This window comes from Saprolegnia diclina (assembly GCF_000281045.1).
Source record: "Saprolegnia diclina VS20 unplaced genomic scaffold supercont1.4, whole genome shotgun sequence".
NCBI classification, from domain to species: Eukaryota; Oomycota; class Saprolegniomycetes; order Saprolegniales; family Saprolegniaceae; genus Saprolegnia; species Saprolegnia diclina.
This window is the reverse complement of record NW_008246071.1, coordinates 122,702-139,606: the sequence shown is the minus strand read 5'-3', so window position 1 is coordinate 139,606 and position 16,905 is coordinate 122,702. Positions and strand designations below refer to the sequence as shown.

At 60.4% G+C, this 16,905-nt stretch overlaps 6 protein-coding genes across 6 annotated transcripts; 1 reads left to right on the top strand and 5 right to left on the bottom strand.

The window, feature by feature from the left end:
* Positions 1 to 22: 22 nt before the first annotated feature.
* SDRG_01746 (hypothetical protein) lies at positions 23 to 5,155 on the bottom strand (the record flags this gene model as incomplete). Its single annotated transcript, XM_008607290.1, has 9 exons — positions 23 to 151; positions 193 to 562; positions 610 to 1,636; positions 1,686 to 1,945; positions 1,995 to 2,423; positions 2,936 to 3,009; positions 3,064 to 3,433; positions 3,479 to 4,687; positions 4,734 to 5,155. The coding sequence occupies 9 exons, from the start codon at positions 5,153 to 5,155 to the stop codon at positions 23 to 25; spliced, it is 4,290 nt and encodes a 1,429-aa protein (XP_008605512.1).
* An 82-nt stretch (positions 5,156 to 5,237) lies between these two features.
* On the bottom strand, positions 5,238 to 7,237 carry SDRG_01745 (hypothetical protein; the record flags this gene model as incomplete). Its single annotated transcript, XM_008607289.1, has 6 exons — positions 5,238 to 5,587; positions 5,631 to 5,722; positions 5,764 to 5,779; positions 5,827 to 6,403; positions 6,465 to 6,540; positions 6,591 to 7,237. 6 exons carry the CDS (start codon positions 7,235 to 7,237, stop codon positions 5,238 to 5,240), a joined length of 1,758 nt encoding a protein of 585 aa, XP_008605511.1.
* Positions 7,238 to 7,541: 304 nt separating this feature from the next.
* SDRG_01744 (hypothetical protein) lies at positions 7,542 to 8,656 on the bottom strand. Its single transcript, XM_008607288.1, has 8 exons — positions 8,637 to 8,656; positions 8,528 to 8,593; positions 8,412 to 8,480; positions 8,308 to 8,363; positions 8,189 to 8,260; positions 8,053 to 8,139; positions 7,915 to 8,004; positions 7,542 to 7,866 (listed from the first exon to the last, which is right to left on the bottom strand). Exons 1-8 carry the CDS (start codon positions 8,641 to 8,643, stop codon positions 7,570 to 7,572), a joined length of 744 nt encoding a protein of 247 aa, XP_008605510.1. The 5' UTR covers positions 8,644 to 8,656; the 3' UTR covers positions 7,542 to 7,569.
* Positions 8,657 to 8,781: 125 nt separating this feature from the next.
* SDRG_01743 (protoporphyrinogen oxidase) lies at positions 8,782 to 10,350 on the top strand (the record flags this gene model as incomplete). The annotated part of the gene is made up of 4 exons (XM_008607287.1): positions 8,782 to 9,078; positions 9,124 to 9,219; positions 9,265 to 9,591; positions 9,640 to 10,350. The coding sequence occupies 4 exons, from the start codon at positions 8,782 to 8,784 to the stop codon at positions 10,348 to 10,350; spliced, it is 1,431 nt and encodes a 476-aa protein (XP_008605509.1).
* Positions 10,318 to 12,512, bottom strand: SDRG_01742 (hypothetical protein). Its single transcript, XM_008607286.1, has 4 exons — positions 12,428 to 12,512; positions 12,189 to 12,375; positions 10,713 to 12,142; positions 10,318 to 10,664 (listed from the first exon to the last, which is right to left on the bottom strand). Exons 1-4 carry the CDS (start codon positions 12,468 to 12,470, stop codon positions 10,354 to 10,356), a joined length of 1,971 nt encoding a protein of 656 aa, XP_008605508.1. The 5' UTR covers positions 12,471 to 12,512; the 3' UTR covers positions 10,318 to 10,353.
* A 1,085-nt stretch (positions 12,513 to 13,597) lies between these two features.
* Positions 13,598 to 16,893, bottom strand: SDRG_01741 (hypothetical protein; the record flags this gene model as incomplete). Its single annotated transcript, XM_008607285.1, has 8 exons — positions 13,598 to 13,705; positions 13,753 to 13,830; positions 13,880 to 13,973; positions 14,019 to 14,452; positions 14,496 to 14,717; positions 14,774 to 14,815; positions 14,859 to 15,162; positions 15,221 to 16,893. 8 exons carry the CDS (start codon positions 16,891 to 16,893, stop codon positions 13,598 to 13,600), a joined length of 2,955 nt encoding a protein of 984 aa, XP_008605507.1.
* Between the last annotated feature and the right edge of the window lie 12 nt (positions 16,894 to 16,905).

Genomic DNA, 16,905 nt, shown 5'->3' with positions numbered 1-16,905 from the left:
GAACTAGCCATTGCGATTTCTCTTAGCCCTCGTCTTGCTGCTCGATGATGATGCTCGTCTCGTTCGCATCCATCGTGTCCATCGAGCCAAACTTGAATGGCTTTCCAGTCTGGTCTTGGTGCTCGGCTTCGTATTCGCCGACAAACGCATCCTACAAGCGTCGATAGGATACATCGCACCAAACGCACGTACGAGTGTCGAGGCGACGACGAGGTTGAGGAGAATCGTGACGCCGAGGAGGTGGAAGCTCACAAAGTACCAGCGCGCGTACTTGGACGTGACGCACACAAAGCCATCTGCGAGGACGAACCAGTTGTTGACGATGAGGAGCTCAAATAAGAGCACCATGCCGCTCGCCATGTCGTTAAAGTTGTTGGCCATGTACCCGTCCTGCGTGTACATGCTCGTGGGGCACTCGACGCCCATGCGGCCGGGCGAGATGAGGCCGCCAAAGAGCTGCTGGCCGAGCGTCGCAAACAAGTACAAGGCGCAAAACATGATGACGAGGAGGTTCTTGCCGAACGGCAGAAGGCGGAACCACGTCATGCAAAAGACACGGTACCTAGGAATCCATATAGGACCATACGAATGGCACGAAATGGACCATACCGCTCGACGTTGATGATGAGGCGAAAGAGCCGAAGGCAGCGCGCGACAAGGAGGATCTTGACCATGACACGGGACGCGGGGTCGTATGGGAGGTACGCGTAGATATCCACGGCGACGACCGCGACCGTAATGAGGCAGTCGAACCGATTCTTCATCGAGCTCCAGTAGACGGCGCGGCCGTCAACGACGATCTTGAGAAGCATTTCGAGCAGGTACACGAATGAGAAGATCGACTCGATGCGCTCCCAGACGGTAAACTCGGACGCGAGCGGCATTGGCTCGCCGTTGAGCACGGGAAGCGACTCGAAGACTATGAGAAGCGCGTTGACAACGAGGACGATATCGATCGCGAGTTCAAAGCGCGGATGCCGCACAAAGGCGCAGAGCGAGTGGAAGCCGTCGCTGTGAAAGAGGTTGGGGAACCAGCGCTGGACCTCGGAGGGCGGGAGGCGCTTCTTGGAGAGCGCGGAGCGGAGGACGCCGCAGATGTTGGCAAACTCTTGCCACTGCAGCTTCTCGTCGCCATCCGTGTCGAGCTCGTCAAAGACGAGCTGCATCCGGCTCTTCTTGATGTACCCAATGTTCTTGTAGTGGTTCATCTTGTGGAAGAGGCGGAGGCAGACGTCGAGCGGCACGGCGAGCTTGGGGGAGGGCGGGCCAAGGTACCACTCGTCGTGTCGGTGGTCCCAGAGCTCCTTGGTCGAGTACGATCGAAAGAGCGACGGGCGGCGCGTCATTTTGGACGAGACATTGCAGAGAATCCGGAACGCGATCTGGAGCTTTTGCTCGCGCGTGTGGTCGCGCTTCTTTTTGAATGCTTCGAGGTTGACGGAGAAGTTGTTGTAAATGACGGCGAGCACGACGTTCATGAGGAAGAAGAGCCCAAAGCAGAGGAAGAACGCGAAGAAGACCACGACGACGCGGTGCTTGTTGTACGCCGGCATCATAATATCGGGAAAGTTCGCGGTCGTGAGCAGAATGAGCATGTTCCAGCACGCTTCGTAGATGTTGGGCATCTGCGCGTCGCCTACGCCATCGTATCCAGACTCGCATCGACGATGCAATATAAGAAATACCTTCTTCCGTGTTGTCGAAGAGCATGGTGGCCACCCATGCAAAGAAGACGACAAACACGATGACGAGGCTAATGATGTTGTGCACCTCGCCGAGCACTTGGGCGATCTTGCGCGCAGTTCGCCGAATGTTGCGGTTCTTGACGGCAAAGATCATGACGCGCAGGTACACTTGCGCATACGGTGTTAGCACTTGGTGCGGAAACGTCGCGCTCAGGGCGAGCGTCGTCATCGCCAGCAGCACGAGCACCAAGACCGCGACGCTACGCCATGTCGCCTCGATCGATACGATAGAGATGTGAGTCGTCGTACCTGTCCTTGCGGTTCGTAAAGTTTTCTTGGAGGTACAAGTACCGAATGCCCGAGTTGAGGAGGAAGAACGCGAGGCAGAGGAGCTCAATGCAGTGGCTCTCGGCGTGGGTGAGGAGCGCGATCTCAAACGTCATGGGCGTAAACGGGTCGGACGGGTCGCCGCACGGGTACGGCGGAGGCCCGTGGCACCAGCGCGGCGTCTCGATGAACGAGAGACTCAGAAGCACGACGATCGCCGCGCCGCGGAGGTAGTGCAGTTCAGCGTGCAGCGTGTGCATGTAGCGCGCGAACGGCGTGCGCACCGGATGCGGGCGCGAGATGCCGCTGAAGGCGTCTTCAATGAACCAGCAGGCAGTCGTGAGGAGCTCGTCGTCCTTGTCGCGCGCGACGAGCGGCGCCGACTCGGTCGCCTCGGGCAGCTGCATGCGCCTATCTATAGGACTCGTATTGCGCTATGCCACTCTGCTTACCGGTGTATCCGATTCGGCCGGATACGCGAAAAAAGTTATCCGACGCACCTGGGTCCACACCGCGCCTGCGACGCTCGCCGAAAGCGACAAGCAGCAGTGGCCAGCGCAGTTGCCGCCGGCAAAGATGCTCCTCGCGCTGGTCCGAGACGATGGCCTGTCGTCCTGCGCCGTGTCTCTGAGCCTGAGCCATAGCGCTTGCATACAAGGTCACGATAAGAACTCAGAGTGCTGACCCACAGGGCTACCTCAGAGTGGCATGCCGACGAAGAAACCACCCACGCCCACGGACGGACACTACTTGTTGACGCTTCTCATGTATAGCAGCACTGAGAGCAGGAAGACTACGATCTCTGTTGTCGGCTTCCAGGCCCCTAGCGCTCTACGAATCTCTCTACGGTACGCCGGTGGCATCCAGATTCTCCTTCTTCGTTCGTGTCGCGCGGAGCCTTCGTCGCAGGAGGTGGAGCGGACGGCTGAATCAAGCGTGCGCCGGCCACAATCGCGTCCGCGCCATGCTCGTTCTTGTACTCGTCCATAAAGGAATCCTACGACGCGCAACGGTGACGCCTGCCATGTCACGAGGTCCTGCGTCGTCATACCAGGATGGACGCAACGACGAGGTTGAGAAGGAGCGTGACGCCCGTGACGTAGTACGCAATGAAGTACCAGCGCGCGTACTTGGACGAGACGGCGGCGTGGCCATCCGCGAGGACGAACCAGTTGTTGACGAGGAGGAGCTCGAAGAGAAGGACGATCGCGCTCGGCATGTCGTTAAAGTTGTTGGCCATGTAGTCGGCCTGCGTGTACGCGGACTCGGGGAACTCACGCCGCATGCGGCCGGGCGAGATGCGCCCGCCAAAGAGCTGGTTGCCCAAGAGCGCGTAGACATACATGGCACAGAACGTGAGGAGGAGCAAGTGCTGGCCAAAGTGCAGCAGTCGCAGCCACGTGGTGCAAATGACCCGGTACCTAAACCATGATTCGACTCACCCTTTGCCGATGCAGGAACACTACCCTTTGATGTTGATGATGAGGCGAAAGAGCCGCAAGCAGCGCGCAATGAGGAGGATCTTGACGACCTGGAGCGACGTGCCCGGAAGGTACGCGTACGCGTCGGCGGCGACGACCGCGAGCGTGATGACGCAATCGAACCGGTTCTTGATCGAGGTCCAGTAGCCGCGCAGGCCGTAGACGAGCATCTTGGCCAGCATTTCGACGAGGTAAATGCACGTAAAGCCAAGTTCGAGCGCGTCCCAGATCGTCCAGACGCTCGTGTCGATCTCGGTCTCGGCGTCGTTGAGGATCGAGAACGACTCGACAAACACGACAATGGCATTCGCGACCAAGACGACGTCAATGACCACCTCGAGCGTCGGGTGGCGCACGGCGGCGCTCAACGACTGGAACGTCCGCGAGGCAAAGAGGCGCGGGCAGTAGGCCTCGACCTCGGACTGCGGGTGCGGCTCCTTGATCAAGACGCGCTCGACGGCTTCGCACACGTGTACAAACTCGTCGATATCCAAGACGTGGTCGCCGTTGGCGTCCAGTGCATCAAAGAGCGCGGCCATTTCGTCGCGTTCGAGGTGCGAGATGGTGCGAAACCGGTGCAGGCCTTGGAAGAGCCGGAGACACACATCCATAGGCACGGTGGCTCCATGCGGTTTGACGCCGCCACTGAGCGCGCCAAGGCACTCGAACGCCTCCGTGAGCTTTTGAGTGCGAATGCGCTCCGAGAGCGCGAGCTCGGCGTCCGAGAAGCGCGCAAAGTTGTTGAAGACGACGGCGAGCACGACGTTGAGGAGGAAGAAGAGCCCAAAGCAGAGGAAGAAGACGAAGAAGAGCACGACGCTGCGGTTCGTATTGTACGCCGGCATCATAATATCGGGAAAATTCGCAGTCGTGAGCAGAATCATAAAGTGCCAGCACGCTTCGTAGATATTGGGCATCTGCGCGACGCCTTCCGGCGTGCCTTGGAAGAGCACGACCGCCATCCACGCGAAGAAGAGGATGAAGACGAGCACGAGGCTCAAAATGTTGCGCACTTCGGCCACGACCAGGAGGATCTTGCGCAGCGCACGCCGGAGCGCATGCTGCGTAAACACAAACATGACAATGCGCGCGTACTCGTGCAGGCGCAGCGAGGCGAGAGGCGCGTACGCGGGCAACGCCAGCGCGCTTACGACGTCGACGAGCGAGACAACGACGAGCGCTAACTGCACCTTCCTACAACGCAGAGCGTATAGCCTCGTAGATGTAACGATCGCGTTACCGCTCGTGGCGGCCGAGGAAGGCGCCGCCGAGGTAGAGGTACGCAAAGAGCACATCGGCGAGCAAGAAGAGGAGGCACGTGAGCGCCACGGTGCGCGACTGCGCGAGCGTGAGGAACCCGGCGTTGAACGTCATGGGCGTCTCGGGGCTGCTCGGGTCGCCGCAGGGATAGAGCGATCTTGGGTCATGGTCGCACCAATGCGGGACCTCGACAAAGGCGAGTGCAATCAGAACGTAGATGACTGCGTCACTAAGAAAGGCCCATTGCGCGTGCAGTTCGTAGAGCTGGTACGCGAGATGCGTCTTGAGCGGTCGCGGTCGCGTGTAGCCCAAGAGCGCATCCTCAACGAGCCACGCCGCCGAGAAGAGGACGTCCTCGTCGCTGTCGACACGTTGCGGCAAGAGCGGCGCCGTCTCGTCCATCGAAAAAAAGATTTGGTCGAACGTTTCGAATTCGAAATATCTTGCACAAACACACAGCGACGTGCCACGTCATCGACTGCAACTACGTATCGGGTCTCTTTGTCTTGGCGCGGGGCGGTGTCGGCGAGTCCATGCTCACGTCCAAAATCGTCCGCTTGCCTGCTCGCCGCGACTTGGGCGCCTTGCCATTGGCAGGGGCGGTCATGGGAGGCGCGTAGTTCGGTGCTTGCAGTGCAGGTCGCTTCCGCTCTGGCTGCGGCGCCGCAACAGGCATGGGTTGGCCTTGTAGGAGATGCGCTGGCATGCCATGAGAGCGCCGGGCTGTTGCCACCATCGCAGGCGGTGGCTGGCGGGCAAATCGGACAGCACGGGGCTCGGGGGCTGCCGCGGCCACAAACAGGGGCACAGAAGGCGGGGCATAATGCTGCGCAGCTGCACCAGGCGCAAGCTGGGCTATGCGTTCTCCATCCCAAACAGCGCGCCTGGCTGACGGCACTGCAGACGATGGCTGGTGGGTAATTCGGGCAGCTCGTGGCTGCGGAGCCGCAAAATGGACTCTGGGCGGGACTGCCGCTGGTGCTGACCCCCGGAGCTTTGGTCGCGCATACAATGGCGACGAGTAATCTACAAGCTCGTGAAGGCATCCTGCACAGACCATGCAAGCGGCGTACCTATCGCAGGACCGGCCGCTCCAAGGTCGGGACGCGGAGCGTCGAGATGACCGACAACAGGCGGCAGCTTGATTCTCTTGTGTGCTTTGGACATACTCTTCTTTTTTGTCGCGGGCGCCGAAGCTGCGTGGGAGCGAAGCGCCATGGGCGCAGGCGCGAGCACGTCATGGCGACGACTCAGGAGCGGCGCCTTGCCTTTGGCTTTCGTATTTGGCATAACGGGCACCGGCGCGGCGTTCGGAAAGGCGTGCGGCACCTCGGGCAAGTTGTGGCGCCAGTCGTTGGGAATGCCGTGGGCTTGTGCCACGCGCGCGACGTGGGCGAGGTCGTGCCGCGGCAGCTGCGCCACTTGACGCTGAACGCGCGCGTCGCGCTCGATCACGCTTCGCACGACCTGCCGTTCCGCTGCGGCAGCGCGTTCGGCGGCCTCGGCGGCAACACGGGCGCGAAGCATTTGTTCGACCTCCAAGAGACGTTGCGCCATTCGCTCGCGCTCGCGGGCGACGGCAGCGCGGTCGATCGGTGCGGCCGGTGCGGCCGGCGCGGCCGGCGGAAACAACCCGCAGCTGCAGCCAGACTACGCACGATGCGATCGTTATGACCGTGAACACGGATCAAAGGCGAGAGCAAGGACGGACCTTTCCGTGGGGGTTCTCCCGGGTCGGGATCCGGTTCGCATAGGGTACCCCGCACGCATAGCAAAAGTGTTCGCCGCTAATCAAGAGGAGACAAGTGAGGTCAACGATGAGGAGACGCGCAGGTACCATTTGCAACGCATAAAGTTGCAGCCCATCGAGCGCTCGACGAGCATGCTGCACTTGGGACACTGCTTCCAGCTCATCTTTTCTTTGAGCGCCATGAGCTGGGCTTGCTCTTGGTCGCCGCCGGCGTCCACCATGCGCTTGTACGCGTCGCACGTGAGCCCGTCGTGCCAGCCCACTTGACACCGGATGCAAATCTTGGTCTTGCAGATCGGGCACGACGTCTGCTCCTGCCCCGCTCGGATCGCCGGCTTGAGGAACATCTGGCTACACTCTTTATTGGGACAGTAGATGCTCTCGTCTTCCGTGGCCTTGACCGTCACGAGCTGGCTAAACTGCTCAAAGAGCTCGGGCGAGATGACGGCCGCGACGTGACTCGGGCGGATCTCTCGCTTGCAGTCCGTGTTGCAGCACGTGATGGGAGCCGCGCGGTCCTTGACCTTGCTCTCGATCCAGCCCGAGAGGCAGCCAATACAGTACTGGTGGCTGCAGCGGAGTCGCCAGCAGTCCTCGTCCGCGACCGGGACCTTCTTGCGGCGCTTCGTCACGCGTATGTTGATGGGCGCTCCGAGCGTGTCCATGCAGATGGGGCACGTCGCCCCGCTCTCGGGCGCGGCCGGCGGGTCCACGATCTCGACCCCGTCCGCCATGCGTCGGGCAGCTCAACAAAAGAAACTTGATTGAATAAAAAACGCACCTTACGTGAGAATGCAAGTTTTTACTTGAACATTGTATGCAATTTAATACCGGAAGCGCAATCCAGGACCGAGTTGACACAGAGATTGGCCCGTTGGCGTCCGATTCGCGCGCCAGCAATTCGCTAATTCGTGCGCAAATTCTTACTGCGCATCGCCGCGTCGCACGTGCAGCAAACTACAAGCTACGACTAACTAAACGAATGCGCAGTAAAGATCCACTTCGACACCCAACTGGACGAAGCGTTAAACTAACTATCGGACCGCAGGGTCGCATCGACGTCTTATTAATTGGCGTCGTCGTCGCCATCGTCTACATACTCCTCGTCGTTCTCATCGTCATCGTCATCGTCGTCATCCTCGCCATCGTCCACGCCATCGGCGTCGGTCGTTGTGTCTTCCTTGGCAGCACCACTCGCCCAGAGCTGACGGCCCGTGAGCCGCTTCTCGGTCGACACACCGACCTTGCCCGTGACCTTGATCATCATTTCCGCGTCAAACTTGGCCTTCCACGCGTTGAAGGACTCGACCGTCACCGGTGTGCCTTCGTTCGACTTGGCCGTCGTGTGCGCATTCTCTTCGTCCTAAGCGAGTGTCCCATGAGCGGATGCTATCGGAGGTCATGTGTGTACAAGAATGGCTTGGGCTGCGGCGGCCGCCGTGTCTTCCTTCTTTTGCTTGCTTTCCATGCGACGCAGCATCTCTTGGTACTCGGAGCCGTCCTGCAGACGGATTCAGGCAGGTAGCCTCGGCGATGACGCGCTACGTACGTTGCCTTCGCGGTTGTTTTCGACCAAGTACTCTCGAACAGCTTCGGTGATGGTGTAGATCATGGCCATGCCCAAGTTTTCCTCAATCTGAATACGAAAACGTGAGTATTGCGACGAGGAATCTATGGAGGTTCACCTGTGCCTCCAAGAGAACCCGGATCTCCTTTTCTTGGCGATCGCTGAGGCCCTTCTCGAGAAGAATGTCAATCTACACAGAGCGTGAGATGCCCACTCGCTCAGCTCGCGACCGCCGACCTTGGGCGAGGCTTCGGGATACGTCTCTGGGAGCGTGCACTTCAGGCTCAGCGCCACTAACATATCGCGCATGAGCTAAATAGAAAGCAAGCGACAGCGGCTACCGTGGTTGTTTTCGCCGTCTTGGTTGGGCACGACGTGCACCGTGACGGTCAATGGCGAGTCGTGGATCTCTAGGACATGCGTCGTCAATGGCCGCGGTCTCGCCCATGCAACGTACTAGCAAAGTCATCCATATAGATCGACTCGAGGGCCTCGACCTCCATCATCTGCTCCTCGGCATAGTCTACGCAACCATGAGCCACTGCGGCGCGGCCGCGCGGACGGACCTGCCATCTTTCGCTCTTGCACCCAATGAAATTGTGGCTGCCTCCCTGCATCCGGATATATCCGGATACGCGACACCTGTTGCTTTCCTGTGTTTAATACACTTTGCATAAAAAACACAACAACAGCATAAAAAATACGCCGATCATGAAGAACGTCGTCGTCGTCGGTGGCGGGATCGCCGGCCTCAGCGCTGTCCACACGCTGCGCAAACTGCTGCCGTCGGCCGTCCAGATCCACCTCGTTGAAGCGGCGAACCGCCTCGGCGGGCTCGTGGGCACGACCCGCGACGACAAGTACCTCTTCGAGGTCGGGCCGCGTGGCTTCCGCCCGTCCAAGAACGGCGCCGAGATCGTTAGCCTCGTTGAGCAGCTCTCGCTTCAAGACGAGTGCATCGAATCCATGGGCCACAACCGCTTTGTCTTTACGAATGGCCGCGTCGAGGTATGTGCATTGTGTTGTCCTCATCCCATCCTCACGGCCATGTAGCAAGTGCCTGGGACACCGCTCGAGTTTCTTCAGTGGTCGCTCGCACCCGACATCATCAAGGCCGTGCTGAACGAAGTCACAACCCCCAAATCGAATGTACGTCCTCGCCTCCTCCATACCTATCCATCGTCTCGACCACAGGCCAGCGACGAGTCGATCTACGACTTTGTTGCGCGTCGCTTCTCGCCGCGGATTGCCGAAGCGCTTTTAGACCCAATGGCCTCTGGTATTTTCGCAGGAAACATCAAACACCTCTCGGTGCGGTCGTGCTTTGGCCTGCTCTACGAAAAAGAGCAGATGCACGGCTCCGTCGTGCGCTCGATGCTCTTCCACTCGACGCCGCCAGCGCTCACGATGGCCGACGGCAGCCTCAAGACGCCGTTTGTCCAAGCCAAGGGCAAGGCCATGAGTCTCAGCTTCCGCAACGGCATGCAAACGCTCATCGACGCGCTCTCGACGCACATTGCTGTACGATCACGCTGCTACCGTCCTACTGATGCCAATGTATACCTGTAGAGCATGCCAAACACGCGCGTGCAGCTCAACACGTCGCTCCAGAGCATCGACACTGCGTCGCCAGAGAAGGTCCGCGTGGCGTTAGCAACCAAGGACGGCACGTCGTCTGAGATTCTCGCCGACCACGTCTTCTCGGCGATTCCGGCGCGCCATTTGATGCCGGCGCTTGCGGCGTCTGCACCGACGGCGGCGCGCGCAATGGGCGAGATCCCGTTCGCATCGGTGGCGATCGTTACGCTCGGGTACCGCGCCAACGTGCTGCCGCACCGCGGGTTTGGCCATCTCGTGCCGAGCTGCGAGAAGCAGAACATCATCGGCGTCATCTACGACTCGTGCTCGTTTCCGCAACAGCAAGACGACGAGCATCTCACGCGCCTCAGCGTCTTTGTCGGCGGCGAGAACCACAAGGAGCTCATGGCCACACTGAGCTTGGCCGAGATGGAGGACGTCGCGCGCACGTCGGTCGAAGCGCACTTGGGCATCACCGAGTCGCCCGAGTATATCGCGAGTACGTGGTACCAAGACGCGATTCCGCAGTACCCCGTCGGGTTCCATGCGCTCGTTGGGCGTATCGAGACCGACCTGTCGGTAAATGTGCCCCGTCTCACGCTTCTCGGCAACAGCTTTTACGGTGTCGGCCTCGCGGACGCGGTGCATCGGTCGACGGTGGCCACGACAGCGTTCGCAAAGACGCACTTTGCATTAGAGTAATACCTACAAGGTGCGCCCATCGCCTTCGATGGCGCTTGTTTGTTGTTGCTGCTGCGTTCGCTGCTCGTTGGCGATCTCGACCATACTGGCTTGCGCAGCGTGGAGTGCTTCGTGGACTGCGGTCGCGTACTTTTGCTCTTCCTGCAGCACCTGCTCCTGGACGCGCTGCCGCTGGACCTCAGGAAACAAAAACGACGCAAGGAGGTCCCGGACGACGACCGCGTCTGCGTTCTGCGCGGCCTCGAGCGTGCTCACGATGGAGGCGAGTGCACCCGAGGCGACGCTCGACTCGTGCGTCGCCGTGTCATTTGCATCTAGTCATTTTCCGTGAGCCCGCGCCAGAGACGCACGTATGATCAAACCATCGGCGACCACGGACTCGAGAATGTCGAGGATGAAGTTGTCGGCCGTCTCTTCGTGCACGCGCGTAATCGCTCGATAGACGGCGTCTTCGCGGGCGCGGAGGTGGTCTTCGGCGTGGCGCTTGCCGCCCTCGATGACCTCGCGCTTCCGCCGCTCCTCCTCGGCCTCGCGCACGAATTCGTTGAGCGTTGCTTGCTCCTTGACGCGCACGAGCTCCTTGGAGAGGAAATCGAGAAGCTCCGAGACGACTTCGCCTTGGGTCTTGTCGGTCGCGGCTTTGGTGAGGCGCACGAGGTGGCTGTCAGCTTCGTTTGCCTCGAGCTCGTCGCCGCCATGAGCATCTTCAGTCGACCGCAGCTCCGCGATGAGCTCTGCCCGGCGGTCCTTGCCTTCGTACATGGTGTTTTGAACGGCGCGGCCGCGGAGGAGCTTTTGGAGGAGCCGCACCGCGTCGTGCAGCTCGTCGTCGTCGTCCTGCGTCGCGTAGATGGGGGTCGGCGGACGGACGATTTTTTCCTGGCGAAACTTGTGCGCTGTCGCCGCGTCGGGCCCGTGGCCCTGCTTGCTGAGGTTGATTTTGGTCTGCATCGAGAGCAAGTGCGCCTCGATCGCGGCTTCGCGGCGGTCTTTCGCCGTCTTGATCACTTTGGGTGGTGGCTTGGTCGTCTGCTTTGTCAAGCGGTGGGCGACCGACGCCTCGAGCGCGTCAATGTCGGCGATCGCATGCACCGTCGCGAGGCCGACTTCGAGAATGGGCTGGCGCCCGCCCTTGCCACTGCGCGCCATCGGGGCGTACACGGTCGACGAGAACGCAGCGTACTCGCCAATGATGTCGCGCTTCAGATCGCGCTTGGGCAGGATCTTTTGCGCGGCGGCGCGGCGTTTGGAGAGCTTGCGCAGTGCGGTCACGCGCTCCTGTTGCATGCCCTCGAGGGCTGCGTCCTTCTCTTGCGTGAGTCGCTGCCGGAGTGCCTCGATGCGCTGCTCGGTGAGGAACTCGTGCTCGTGGTCCCGCTCGATAAGCGCCTTCTCGAGCAGCTGGAGGCGCTGGTCGTGGACGCGGTCGATCTCGACCTCGCGGAACGCCCACTCGGCCTTTTCTTGCTGCTCCATCATCTTTTTCCGAAGGTAGAAGGACGCTTCGTCCGTCATGGGCGGCAACGACGCCTCGAACGCACGCTTCTTGCGGTTGCGCTCAATGAGCTCGATCTCGGCCATGCCAGCGGGCAGGCCGTTTGCAAACGTGAGGTTGGCCAGCGTCGCAATCTCGGGCGATGTCCCGACCTTGATCGTATAGTCGGGCGTGTACGGATTCGTCTGCGCCTCCGAATCGCGGTACATGGTCTGGACACCGACTGACCGCGTTGGCTCCAAGTCGTCGTCCGTGGCGTGGTCCAGCACTGCAGTCTTGGCCACGGGCGAGAGGAGACTAGTCTCGATCCTAAGCTGCGTGACGATGTAGGCAGCCGACGTACATTTCTGGTGGCACGGTCTGGACATACGGCAAGATGGGTCGCTTGAAGTACTTGGCGCGCTGGGCGCCGCTCACGGCAGCCTGGCCATCACTGGTTGTCGACGGTACGCCACTGCGGCGGCTGTGGTGGTGTGGCCGGTACCCGCCTCTCCACTGCCCGCCCGTGTTGGAGACTGTGTAGACCGGGTCTACTCACAGCTTCATTCTCGAGCGTCCATAGGGACAAGCGAGGGTCAGTACCATACACGGCGTCGAGCGCCCGCGTCGGAATCGTCCGCGACATCGGCGCGACTCGTGGCAAAGTCCCGAAACGCCACGGCACGGTCGTAACCGGTTTCCAAATGCTCCAACCGGATTGCACCCTGAGGAGCTTTGGCACTGTTGGGTGAGCCCTACGAAGCGAGCGACGCATGTTGCGAAGAGCCCACCACAACACTGTGTACAGTGCGTCCTCTCTCCTCCCAATCTGTTGTGAACATACGTGCAAGGTGTCTGTCAGTTGAACTCCATGACGTGGCACGTTCTCTCGTTCTTAACGTGCATGATACATCGATTTATCGATTTGTGACAGGTCGCCCATCACCGGCAATCGTAGTCCAGCCTTTTGCTCGTTCTCAAGTCGCCGTCGAGGAGCCTGCCCGCGTGGACACTGCTCCTGCTCGAGCTGCTTGGACGCCGTACCACGATCACGATGTATGTATGAACCCAAGACGCTCGCGACCAGGGGCATCACCAACTTGAAGTGTACTCCAGTCCAGCGCCGAACGCCTCGAATGGGGCCACGTTCTCATGTCCGTCAGCTGCGACCTGGTGTGTTGTATTGTCAAGGGGCAGGGACCATACTGTTCCAGGCTGCAAATACAAAGCAGAGGACGACGAATGTCGCTGTTGTGCTACACGAGGGAGCCATGCCTAGTGCCGTATGGACGTGACCTTCTGCACGTACATGGACGCGATAACGTTGACCGGATCACTGCTGCACGTCGACGCGACGAACGGCCCCATCATAGCGCCGACCATGGCGACATAGACTAGAGCCGATACCCGGTGCGCTGCAACGTGGTCCGGCGTCGCGAAGACCAGGGTTGGATGCAAGACGCAGCACGACGTGTTAAGCTGCCACGTCGAAAATGGTCGCGTTATCATGCACGCTTTGACTCTATTATGTGCAACATTGACAGCACGACCGCCACTACGTACGAGGGTTTGCCGGACAAAATTTGTCCATGTTGCTGTGCAGAGAGGTGTGTACGATTTCCCAAGTCGCTCACGGCGATATCAGCTTCGAATCATCATGGAGCGTTTGTGCAGAAGCCAGCGAGGGATACAATTCGCAGGCAAAACGCAAAGCCATTATTACCTCAACTCTTAATAATGTCTAGCACTTGTTGGTTGGCGCAGTCAAAAGTCTCAATCAAGCAGTGCATCTTGGGCTGGGGGCGGGACAATGTCTTGATCATTGCTCAGGCTTTGGCGAGGCGCTGAGGCGCTGCGACCATGACGGTTCGACGGGCTTGCCTAAACAAACGACGATGAGACGACAGCCAATGAGACGGAAGGCGAACCTCCACCGCCATCGCACTCTCCACAAGTGTGTCGACGCGAGCCAATGCCGGTGGCGAGGAGGGCTCGATCAAGGACGCCTAGAAACATGCCGTCGAGAGGCGACTACAATTAAAACAAAAGGCCTGCCGTTGATGACGCGGCGGTATGTTGAGCGTCACATGGTCCCAGCAGTGCGGCCAGACAGGACCATGGATTCTTCTTGCGCTTGGTGTTGGAAAACCTAACGTACAAGGTCAGCTGTGATTGACGATGAAGAGACTCGTACACCAAGGCCGCGGCGTTGTTGCTGAGGTTCGCAAACGCCTGGAGGTATGGGAACGCTTCAAGCCGCTCATCAAGACGCAAGCCGTTCAAATAGGTTGTAAGCTTCGTCGCGGACGTGTCCTGGGCAGGCGTCATGGCACCGAGGGGCGTGAACGTCCAGAGGTTGTCGGCGTCAATGTGCATCATTTGAATGACCGTCTTGATGTCCCGCATCTTGCGCGAGGCCGCTATCTTCGACCCGAAGGCTCCGCGCAGCCAACGGAGGATATTGCGCTTGTCGTCGAGGGTGAGGCCCTTGGCTGTCGATCGCGATGCAAACGGAACGAGCGGCTTACACAAAGCATGAGACGGTATCGTCAAGCATCGCGCCTCGGGCGTCGCGGCCCGGATGCTACGGGCTTGGCGTTTCAGGATCTCCTTCAGTCTCTCCTTGTTCTACGCAGCAGACATGAGCACACACTGGAGCAATAGAATGTACCGCAATCGACGCCTTGATCGCCGCAACGTGCGCAATCTTGTGCTCTTCTGTGTGCTCCTTCTCTTGTCGCTGAGGCCGCAGCGGCCCCGGCACCGGCGCAGGTCCATTGCTGCGCAAAATGCGGTCAGTCGGGGCCGGCGGTATGCAGCGAAACTGGCGCTTCTTGCGGGTGCTTGGCGCAGGCCCGCGCAAGCTCTGCGGCTCGCCTGGCGCGCTTCGGCCCTACATGAACGTCGTACGGGACGGTGCACGCATGGATCATCGCGACGGCGGCCCACCTGGTGTTCGGAGGCGCCGGGACGCTGCTGCTCGGCCACAGCCTAGACATCATGAGCCGTGGTCACGCCAGAGAAGCGCACGTACCTGCTCGTCGTCCGAGTCGTCCGAGATCTCGATGCAGTCGGGCGTGGCGACGAACGGCTGGACTTCCGAGTAGTTTGCATCGGGATGGACCATCGCGTCGCGGCGGGTCGAACCAAAGTCGCGCCGTGAAATCTCGGGCGACGCAGCACCGTCTGGTCGTCTCAAAGCCTGAGACTCGGGCTCTTTGGTCTCTTCGGTCGGCGACCACCCGCCAAGCTCAAAGTCGTCGTGTTGACCATCGCCAAACTCAAAGCCGCTTGGTTGGTCGCCGCTAAACTCAAAGCCGCCTTGCAGCGCTTCGCTGCTACGAAACAAGTCGATTGCTTCGTTTGCGCCCCAAAGAAGTAGGAGGCAGGACCCACCTCGTGTGTCGCGGCTTCTTGGGAGCGGGGTCGTCGATGGCGGGCGACTTTGGGCGCTTGTCGCGGCCATGTTGGACGGTGCTCGCGCTCTCGAGGTTGGTCTCGGTCGCCGTCGCGTCGGTTCTTTCGTAAAAGAACAAGGTGCCTTGAAGCGTCTTGACCGTGGCCGTCGTCACGCTTTGGACCGGGTGGTCGTCGTCCATCTTGTACCACGTGTGGTCCTTCGAGCCCGGCGCGTTGTGGCGCGAGCGCACGTAGGCGACGTAATGTCCGCACTCTTTGCTAATGCCCTCGTGCACGACCACGGCCACGAGCTCGTACGTCGCCGCCTGGAGCTTGATCGAGAGCTCGATCGCCGGGTTTTCGATGACGATCTTGGCCTCGACCAAGCCACTTGGATCGTAGCACGGCATGTTGACGACGACGACGGGCGGCGCTCGGTCCAAACGAGTGTGCGACTCGTGGTTGTGAAGCGGGCCACACTCGTCGCAGTTCCGTTGCACCGTCTCTTCTTGCCCAAGCGCCGGGCGGGCGATGTTGAGCGCCTTGACGACCGAGTTGCACGGCTTGACGGTGATGTAGTGGATGGGTGTACGCCCCGTGCTGCTCTGCCGGCAGTCGCTGCACGTTCTCGTCGCGATTTCGTTCATGCCAAAGACGGCCATCGGCACTCGTGTCGGCTCGAGAATGCCGTTGAGCCACGTCAAGTACTCGAGAGCGTCGTCTTGCTCGTCGCGATAGTACGCCAATACGGGATGGTCGTGGTCGAAGCGCGACGTGTCGCCGTTGCGGATGGCGACGAGCAGCTCGGCGAGAGCCATTGCAAACGCGTCGTCGCGAGCGGCCGAGATGTGCGTGAGGAAGAGTGTGTGCGCAAGGCAATGGAGAACGACGTTGATATAGCACGTCAAACCAAAGCGCTCGAGGCCGGCCGGCGCCATATGCGGCTTGAGCTCGAGGTGACGACGGTCAAAGGAGCGGGTGTAGCGCTGCAGCGCATAGGCCAGCCGTTTCCAGCGAGTGGACGCGGCGTCGTTGCTGGCGGACATGCGCGAGAGCGCGTTGATCGTGGTCTCGTGCTTGGATGCGGTCTCCTTGGACTTGGACAGCTCTTGCACGAGAACATCGCAGTTGACACGAGCGTCGTTGTGGGCCGCCTGCTCAAGCTCGAGGGCGAGCGTAAGCGCGTCACGGTCGGCGTGCGCTTGCGCAAGGAGACCTTGCAGCTCCTTGACGCGCTGCGTCTGCCGGCTCAAGATACCTGCGTCAACGACAGCTGCCGCGCTCTTGCCGCTGCGGGCGTCCGCGAGTTGCTTCTCGAGCAAAAGCTCGCGCTGCGCACCCTTATCTGCCGCTATGTTGTACTTCGCTTGCTCAAGCTTGAGGGCGTCACTCAGCGCGTTGCGCTCGGCGCGAGTAGCGTCATGCGCACGCTGCTCTTGCGCAAGAAGACCTTGCAGCCCCTTGACGCGCAGCGCCAGGCGGCCTGAGCCTGCGTGACCGTCATCTGCCGCGCTTTCGCTGCTGCGCCCGTCCGCGAGCTGCGGCGTCTTGTTCGCGAGCGCGACCTCGAGCTCGGCGATTCTCATGGTCGAAAGAGTCATGGTCGCGTCGCGGTCGGTGAGGCAACCTTCAAGCTCCTTCACGCGCTCTTGCATGCGCGCCATGGCCATGTCGCTCGCAGC